The following is a 9,732-nucleotide window of genomic DNA, read 5'->3' as shown; positions in this document are numbered from 1 at the left end:
AGGTTAACACGATCAAACGTGATGTAGACAGGACTCCAACTCACCACATGCACTGATGATGAGGATGATGATGATGAGGAGGAGGAGGAGGAGCCTGTGTGACTGACACTGCTGTGTGTGGGGAACAGTGTGTAGCTGTACACAGTGAAGCATCACGTCAGAGTAAAAACTCAGACTGATGTGATCAGTGTTTCCCAGTTTATCTCAGACGGGCTGCTAACGGCAGCATCAGTCATGTGACCATCTTCACTGCAGCGTTTGCTGGGGGTCACCTGGTTAGCTCACCTGGGGAAGCTAATGCTACCTTTCTGCTGTGGTGGAAGCTCAGAGTCCAGCAGCTGCTGCAGATGATCAGCTGGTTCCTCACTGACCACATGAAGTCTGTCAGTGATCAGCTTTAATAACGAGCGTAATACATGAAGCAGGGCTGGACAGAAGCCAGCAGGAGGAAACACGAGACTCAGTTGAAATGTAACATGAATATAAGGCACACATAGAGTAAACTACAACAAGGACACAATAAGGAAAAACTGAGGGTTTAAATACACACAGGAGATCAGGGAGAGTGGAGACAGCTGGGAACAACAGGTGAACCAAATGAAACTGCTGACACAAAGCTCAGGGTGCGAGAGACAGGTAAGGAAATCTAAACTCCAGATGAACCAACATAAAAAATTAATAGAAAGGTGAGAAACGAACAATAACTGAAGAAACAAGGTGAAGAACAACTCCATCAGCTGTGACATCAGCTGTGTTTCTGTGTCCTCAGACAGCAGCAGCAGCAGCAGCAGCAGCCCTGTGGCAGCATCAGCGTCCGTCTGCATCGTCCTGCTGGCTCTGCTGCTCTTCTTCATCGTGTTCTTCATCCTGAGGAAGAGGAGGAGTCAGAGGATGCCGACCACAGGTGCAGCAGCCAATCAGAGGCAGCCGAGCTCTGGATTCTCTAAGAATTCAATTCAAATCAATTCAATTTTATTTATATAGCGCCAAATCACAACAAACTGTCGCCTCAAGGCGCTTTGTATTGTGGGTAAAGACCCTACAATAATACAGAGAAAACCCAACAGTCAAAACGACCCCCTATGAGCAGCACTTGGTGACAGTGGAAAGGAAAAACTCCCTTTAACAGGAAGAAACCTCCAGCAGAACCAGGCTCAGGGAGGGGGGGTCATCTGCTGAGGGGGGCTGAGGGGAGAGAAAGACATGCTGTGGAAGAGAGCCAGAGATTAATATCAATTAATGATTAAATGCAGAGTGGAGTATAAACAAAGTAAATAAGGTGAATGAGAAACAGTGCATTATGTGAACCCCCCAGCAGACTAGGCCTATAGCAGCATAACTAAGGGAGGGTTCAGGGTCACCTGATCCAGCCCTAACTATAAGCTTGATCATAAAGGAAAGTTTGAAGCCTAATCTTAAAAATAGAGAGGGTGTCTGTCTCCCGAATCCAAGCTGGGAGCTGGTTCCACAGAAGAGGGGCCTGAAAGCTGAAGGCTCTGCCTTCCATTCTACTCTTAAGTATCCTAGGAACCACAAGTAAGCCAGCAGTCTGAGAGCAAAGTGCTCTGTTGGGGTGATATGGTACTATGAGGTCTTTGAGATAAGATGGGGCCTGATTATTCAAGACCTTGTATGTGAGGAGAAGAATTTTAAATTCTATTCTAGATTTAACAGGGAGCCAATGAAGAGAAGCCAATATGGGAGAAATCTGCTCTCTCCTTCTAGTCCCTGTCAGTACTCTAGCTGCAGCATTTTGGATCAGCTGAAGGCTTTTCAGGGAGCTTTTAGGACAGCCTGATAATAATGAATTACAATAGTCCAGCCTAGAAGTAATAAATGCATGAATGAGCTTTTCAGCATCACTCTGAGAAAGGATGTTTCTAATTTTAGAAATATTGCACAAATGCAAAAAAAGCGGTCCTACATATTTGTTTAATATGTGCATTGAAGGACATATCCTGGTCAAAAATGACTCCAAGATTTCTCACAGTGTTACTGGAGGCCAAAGTAATGCCATCCAGAGTAAGTATCTGGTTTGACACCATGTTTCTAAGATTTGTGGGGCCGAGAACAAGAACTTCAGTTTTATCTGAATTTAGAAGCAGGAAATTAGAGGTCATCCAGGCCTTAATAATCACAGCAGATCAGTGATAACATGAACTTCCTGAATATTATCTGCTTCAGGTCACCAGGAGGCCAACGTTTACATGGTGATGAAGGGTTACCAAGGTAACGAGAAGAAAGATGAGAAGAGTCTGGAGAAAGAGGAAGAGCCCCTTTACGGTAAACACACACCAACAGCAGCTCCTCTCTGCTCTGAGACACAGATCTGCAGTCAGTGCTCAGAGTGGAGAGAAACCACAGACACTGTGACGCTCCCACTGTGACCACCTGTTCTGAAACCTCAGTCTGTTCCACCTTCATCATGTCAGTGACTTTCACTCAGCAGACTGGAGCTCCGCCTTCTTGGACGGTCTGTTAGTCCAATGAAGCCACAGCAGCCATATGATTGGTCAGATAGCTGCATTAAAAATGCTCCAACAGCACGAACACCATGCAGAGGTCCAGTTCAGGTGAAGCCGAGCAGACGGCTAGCAGCTACACCTGTCAGTCAGAGAGGCCACGCCCCTAATAATGCAAACCTTATTTAAACAGCTGAGTTATAGAAACACCCTTCCTGTTATGAAGAGTCAATTATCCACAGAGACCTGCACAGTGTCTGTATCAGGCTGTAAATGTGTTTATTAACATGGGAGCCTATGGGGACTGACTCACTGCTGCCTCTGCTGGACACCAGAGGAACTGCAGAACTTTTAATAATCTTGTCTTTAATATTCATTGAGTTCTCAGTTTGTTTGATTTTATTCTGAATCAGGACTTTGGTAGATGAAATGATTTATTATTTCTGAATAAATTCACAGCAGTCTTTTATTGAGGGATGATACTGTGTCCTGATGGTTGCTATGGTGTCTTGTCCCCTCCACAGTGCCCTGTAAACCTGCTGGTTCCTCTCAGCATGAAGAAGACGTGTACGTGTGAGCACCAATCAGAGTGCAGCACCTGTACGGCAGCCCCTGAGGGACATTTTTAAAGAGATGATTCAGTAACAGCATCATAATTCCCACGTGTGTGTGTCATACAGTGAACATCACCATGGAGACATTTCTGAGTGTGGAAGTCATGAATACAAAATAAATGTTTCAAATTGTTTTATTAAAATATATATTTACACTCACTGGACACTTTATTAGGTACACCCTGTTAGTTCCTGGTTGCACTCCTTTTTCCTTCAGAGCTGCTTTAGCTCAGAGTCTTCATGCTTCTGCAGATGTTCCTCACAGATGTTTTCATCACAGCTGCTGCATCCATGATGAGAACCTCACGTTCCTCCACATCCCAAAGGAGCTGGCCTGAGATCTGTGGAGGCCATCCGAGTGCAGAGAGCTCACTGCTCAAGAAACCAGTCTGATGATCTGAGCTTTGGGATGTGGAGCTTTATCCTGCTGGAAGCAGCCATCAGAAGATGATCCACTGAGGTCATAGGGATGGGCGTAGTCAGGCAGGCTGTAGAGGTTAGATGATGCTCAGCTGGTACTGGAAATATCTCCACACCATCACACCAGCAGTCTGCACCACTCGTACAGGCAGGAGCATCAAAGGTGGGCCTGATTACCCAGAAGCCCACAGGAGGGAGGAGCTCTTTGAAGTCTGGCTCTCTGTGGCCACTTTCAGCCTTTACAGCCCACAGCTGTAAGGCTCACTGTGACCTTAGCTGCCTTTTCTTTGTGGGGAACGGCAGAGAGCAGAGGGAGCACACTGAGGGGAGCTCCCAAAGAAAGGTGATCAGAGCACAGCTAACAGGTTAGCAGAGGTTCATCTGTGAGCAGCTGTTACAGCACAGCTGGGCACAAACAGCAGCAGCAGCAGCAGCAGCAGCTTCCTCTGCAGGTGACAGAGCTGCGCTCAGAGGTGCAAACAGCAGCTTTCAGCTTCACTGCAACTGGAGCAGCTGTGAGGTCAGCAGGCTCTGTGAGGTCAGCAGGGCTCTGTGAGGTCAGCAGGGCTCTGTGAGGTCAGCAGGTTCTGTGAGGTCAGCAGGCTCTGTGAGGTCAGCAGGGCTCTGTGAGGTCAGCAGGTTCTGTGAGGTCAGCAGGCTCTGTGAGGTCAGCAGGGCTCTGTGAGGTCAGCAGGGCTCTGTGAGGTCAGCAGGTTCTGTGAGGTCAGCAGGCTCTGTGAGGTCAGCAGGGCTCTGTGAGGTCAGCAGGTTCTGTGAGGTCAGCAGGCTCTGTGAGGTCAGCAGGGCTCTGTGAGGTCAGCAGGCTCTGTGAGGTCAGCAGGACTCTGTGAGGAAGTCAAAGTGTTTCACGCTGAGGAGAAAACAAAAATCCAAAGCCTGATCAACACAAATACTTCTTTACACTTTCACAGTTATCACGATGATGACATTATGTAGTTATTCTGCTGTGCCCGATGATCTGCTGCGACCTCTGACCTCTGATGTTCCTCATCAGCTAACAGGCTGAAGAGCTGTGAGGCTGTGAGCAGGTTAACAGGCTCAGGTCAGCCCTGCTGCTTCATCCTGCAGCAGAAACTGAGGAAGATGAAGGTCAGAGTGATGTTTTTATAGCAGAAATACTTCAGTACCAGTGAAGAAAGTAATGCAGTATTGATACTTCAAACAGAGTTACTTCAACCATGAAGAGCAGACTGCAGTACTCCTGCAGTACTCTGTGTAGACGAGCAAAGGTTGGTGTACACACGGTAGTGAACTGTTACCTTCACACTGATTGGTTACCTCCCAGCAGGTGCAGCAGCTCTGCTCTGCTGATACCTGAGAACCCACCTGTGTCTGTGCTCAGTCTGAACATTAAAGCTGATTTCTGTTCCAGGTTTTTGTTTTGCTCTTGTTTAATCAGTGCAGCATTAGCTTCTCCTCATCTGAACACAGACGTCTTTACTGATCACACCAGCAGGAGTGAAGCTGAGCAGCAGGGAGGACATCAGTCACAGAGTAAATCTAGAATGCTGTGAGCAGGTCTCAGACTTACAGAAGTACTGCAGAGTTTGAGTTTTAAATGTGCTTCATGATCAGGAGAACTCCTGCAGAGCTCTGACTCCTCCCTCATCAGGATGGATCCAGACTCATCAGACAGGACTGATGCTGTCACCTTCCTCTCAGCTCCAACCAGTCTGTCCATGACCTCTGACCTCTGATATCAATGAAGCATCTTCTCCAAGACAGCCGCTCCTCAATGGATGTTTCCTCTTCTTCAGACCTGCTCTGTGAACCTCAGAGGCGGAGCCTATCCCAGCTGTCATAGGCCAAGAGGCGAGGCACACCTGTACAGGTCACCAGCTTGTCGCAGGGTTAACACAGAGAGACAGACAACCATTCATATCTATGACCCCACTCACTGCATGTCTGTGGCCTGTGAGAGGAAGCCGGAGAACCCAGAGAACCCACAGAGACACGAGGAGAACATGCAGACTCCACACAGAGAGGACAGATGTGTCCAGAAACATTTGGATATAATTATGTAACTATGTAACACAGCTTAACTCCACCCATGCTGCTCACACACTGAGACACGTCCTCACATCAGAGATTAGAAACATAAATAAACACACAAAAACACACAAAAAAAAAAAAACACCCAGGGAGGACACAAAAATGTGTGTGTCTGTGTGTGTGTGTAATAACAGCTTAAATATGTCAGCCACGTCTGAAGTTCCACCTCCCTGAGGCGGAGCTTCAGCTTCAGGCTCTCCTGGGAGCTTCCTCTGCTTTCAGTCTTCAGCCACATGCTGCTCCACAGTTTCAGCTCCTCCACCTCAGACGGCAGCCGTTGCTCCACCTGCAGCTCCTGAGCCTCCGTCAGTTTCTTCTTGTAGAACTTTCTGACCTCTGATTCTCTACAATCCAGCACCTTCCCCACATCCAGGTAGGTGTAGTTGGAGTAAAACTCCTCTGTTGTCAGACACCTTCTTCTCCACCTTCTCCAGCAGATCCAGGACCTGACCACGATCGTTGGCTTTGAGGTTGTTGAAGACGTGGTATCTGCTTCCAGCCTTCAGGTCAGGTCCTGCAGCTCAGGTCTCTCCAAAGATCTCCTCCATCTTCTTCAGTGTCTCTCCTCTGCTGTGCCCCACTCTGATGACCAGCAGGATGTTGTGGGGCCCCGGAGCCGACACGTTCATGTATTTGGAGATCTTGTCAGCCTGATCGTGATGATGGATGATCACAGACCTGAACCGCTCCAGGTGACTGACAGAAACCTGCAGCAGGTGATGTAAATGGATCCCTCCACCACAGCTGACTGTTTGAAGGATGAAGCTCATCACAGCAAACACTGACAGCAGAACTACACAAACCCTGTCAGCTCATCTCTGAGCCCAAAGCAGCGCTGCATGTTCTTCACATCGCTTCATCTAAAATCAGGACTGAAGAAGATCAGCCAACACGACCGCACCGAGGGGCCGCAGCAGCTGTTAAACATCTGTATGAACTCCAACCTTTCTGCTCTGACAGAAGCTTTAAAATCTGAAGCTCTAAATTAAAGTTTAATGGCTGCCAGACTGGCTCAAAGCTCCGTCACAGGCTCAGTGATGTTGGTGCTGCAGGACGGCTCAGGAGCTGCAGATAAAGGTCAGCGTTTGTTTGAAGGTCAGAGGTTCTCAGAGGTCTGTTTCATTTTCCTTTGATATCAAGAACAGTGTGAAGAACATTTACACAGCAACACTCTGATGGCTTAAACACACCGAGACTAACAGGGAAGGAACTATCAAAATAAAACAGGAAATGACTCAACATGACAGACACGCCCACAGAGGCCGACACACTGACACACACATCAGATTTTACCCTTTATTACATGTTCAAAAATAAACTTCAGCGTATGTTTGATCTACAAGATAAAAATGAAACTGCAGAAAAATAAAAAACTTTTTTCATTCAGGTTTTTATTGTTTCTGTAAAAGAACAATTTTAAGGACTCGTTAGGTAACTACAGATCTCAGAAACAGTAAAAGGTTCATGCTGATATCTGTGATTTTGTTTGATCGATTACAGTAAAAACAGGAGTGACACACAGACACACAAACCTCCACACACTGACTGCAGTCTGCACACAGCGATGCGTTCATGTTCACTCAGATTTATGAAACTCTTCAGCTCCGAATCACACAGAAATCCTCTGATTTATGAAGGAAAACTAATCTAACATCCCCTCATTAAAAGGTTCAGACTCTAACGAGCTGAGAATGAAACAATAAAACAAGAATTTAAATCAGATTTTCAACGTTCACACTTCTGTGTGCCAAAATGATTCAAATCAGCCCATATTTGGGTATAACCCACATTAACGTGGAGCTGCAGCCTCTCCCATCAGCAGCTCCATTATGTCACACGCTGGCTTATAAAATGAGAGTAAACTACCAGCAGGGGGCGCAAACAGGAAACAGGAAGTGGGCAGTGATTGGTCCCAGATTAATGTGAGTGATTCTGAGGGTTCAAAATAAAAACAGTAAAACGTTTCCTCCGACATCCCAAAAACGAGCTTGTTAAAAAATAAAAATCAGGAAACTCGAGCTGATCTTCATCAGAAGGTGGTGATCTGCTCCTCCTCCTCCCTCTGAGCTGAGTCTGGGGTCTGCACACAAACATCACATCAGACACTCAGTGATCAGCACAGTTTGTGTGTGTGTGTTTGCTGCAGCAGCTCAACCTAAAACTGGATCAGTTAGCACTCTGGGTTAAAACAGTTCACAGCCTGCTGCCTGTGTGACCTTCTGTGTGACCCCAGGTGAATTGAATGAAGATTAGGAGACTTACAAGGAAGAGCAGAGTGTGGTGGATGATGAACTCTCTGTTGAGGGTGATCAGGTCCTGGTTCATGGCCTGAAACAAAGACGGGGCCAGGACCACGGCCAGGTTATGGGCCGACATCTTGTTCACCTGCGAGAACACCTGGACCCTAAGCCAGAGGGGGAGGGGTCAGTTTCATAATGAAGGTCACGTGCTGTCTCAGCAGGAAGAACGTTTGTGTCTGCAGCACCGACTCCCAGACTCAGAATAAATAATCAGTGTTTCTATCGACTGTCGCTGGATTTAAACTGAATCTGTTCACTGAGAGACTCGAACTGATAACTGTAGCATCAACAGCTCCTCTCCATCGGCAGGTGGAGAGCAGCATGTGTAAGTGAACATCAATCAGTTCATCTAAATGAAAACGCGGAGCTTTAAGTTCGTGTCCAGGAACACAAATAAAAATCTAATATTGTTCTGATAAATAGAGGGTGGAGCACAAATCTGAGACCTTCCAGAAGGACGTTGGTGTAAAGAGGAGGTGATACTTCTATCCAATCAGCCCAGAGGAGTCGCCCCCTGCTGGACATTAGAGAGAATGCAGCTTTAAGAAGCTTCATGCTCCGAGGCTACGTCCATCTTTATGTACAGTCTATGATACTGTGTGTGTGTGTGTGTGTGTGTGTGTGTGTGTGTGCGTGCGTATGTGTGTGCGTGTGCGTGTGTGTGTGTGTGTATGTGTGTGTGTGTCTGTGTGTGTGTATGTGTGTGTGTGTGCGTGTGTGCGTGTGTGTATGTGTGTGTATGTGTGTGTGTGTGTGCGTGTGTGTGTGTGTGTGTGTATGTGTGTGTGTGTGTGTGTGTGTGTGTGTGTGTATGTGTGTGCGTGTGTGTGTGTATGTGTGTATGTGTGTGCGTGCGTGTGTGTATGTGTGTGCGTGTGTGTGTGTGTATGTGTGTATGTGTGTGCGTGTGTGTGTGCGTGTGTGTGTGTGTGTGTGTGTGTGTGTGTGTGTGTGTGTGTGTTACATGTAGAAGTGTCCAAACAGAGCGTTCAGGATTGCTCGGCTGTCATCGGGAAGTTGCCGTAGTAACCGTCTGTACTCCTTAAACCTGCGGGCCTCATCTGGAATACCTGAGACAACCAGACTATTAGAAAGTACTGCAGTATTACTACTGTTAGAGGCAGTACTACAAACTGCTGCAGTATTACTATAGTTGGGCTGAGTAGTACTGCAGTATTTTTCAAAGAAACATAAATAGATTGAACTGAATGTTTCAGTTATTACTGCAGTACTGTGCAGATACATTACTACAGATACTTTAGCACTACTGCAGACAGTAGTACTACAGTCAGTACTCTGTGTACCTGCGGCCTGCAGCCACTGCCCTTGGGCTCCATCGGGGATCAGACTTGCTCGCTGGCGTACATATTGTTTGAGGGCGGAGCTAGTATTCAGCACACCCTGCTCGTCACTCTCCAGAGGGGCGGAGTTTGGTGATGTCATCAGGGCTTCCACCAATTGGCTGACTTTGGAAGCAAGACCGCAGCGCCGGTACACGCCCTCCACCTTCAGACCTGACACAGAACAACTCAATTAAAAATGTCCCATGATGCTTTGCTGCCTGTCAGTTTGCTGATGTGTCTGCTCACCGTAGGTGGTGATGTGGGAGATACAGCGCTCGATGGCTGGCGGCACCGAGCCTCTTAGCCGCACGTCCATCACTGGGTACAGAGAGCGATGAGCTGAGCTCTGATTGGCTGCAGGAGAACACGGTGGGGCTGAGCTCTGATTGGACACAGCTTTCTGCAGGTGGTTGAACCAGGTCTGACAGCTGTACAGCTCCTCGAAACGCAGCGACACCCTCCTGAGAACAGAAACAAGCTGTGATGTCACATCTAACTGCTGGGTGCTCAGCCAATCATA

General features: G+C 47.3%; 1 protein-coding gene across 1 annotated transcript in view; it reads right to left on the bottom strand.

The window, feature by feature from the left end:
* Positions 1 to 6,904: 6,904 nt before the first annotated feature.
* Positions 6,905 to 9,732, bottom strand: part of LOC115792164 (arf-GAP with Rho-GAP domain, ANK repeat and PH domain-containing protein 1) — a 59,866-nt gene continuing 57,038 nt past the window's right edge. The window contains exons 22-26 of the mRNA XM_030746591.1: positions 9,459 to 9,673; positions 9,174 to 9,383; positions 8,834 to 8,939; positions 7,832 to 7,973; positions 6,905 to 7,649 (exon numbers count right to left, since the gene is read on the bottom strand). Of these exons, the coding sequence (XP_030602451.1) occupies positions 7,599 to 7,649; positions 7,832 to 7,973; positions 8,834 to 8,939; positions 9,174 to 9,383; positions 9,459 to 9,673 (724 nt within the window). The 3' untranslated portion in view covers positions 6,905 to 7,598. The remainder of the gene's footprint in view (positions 7,650 to 7,831; positions 7,974 to 8,833; positions 8,940 to 9,173; positions 9,384 to 9,458; positions 9,674 to 9,732) is intronic.

This window comes from Archocentrus centrarchus, chromosome 14 (assembly GCF_007364275.1).
Source record: "Archocentrus centrarchus isolate MPI-CPG fArcCen1 chromosome 14, fArcCen1, whole genome shotgun sequence".
NCBI classification, from domain to species: domain Eukaryota; kingdom Metazoa; phylum Chordata; class Actinopteri; order Cichliformes; family Cichlidae; genus Archocentrus; species Archocentrus centrarchus.
The sequence above is the reverse complement of the archived record's forward strand: the minus strand, read 5'-3'. Positions and strand labels throughout refer to the sequence as shown.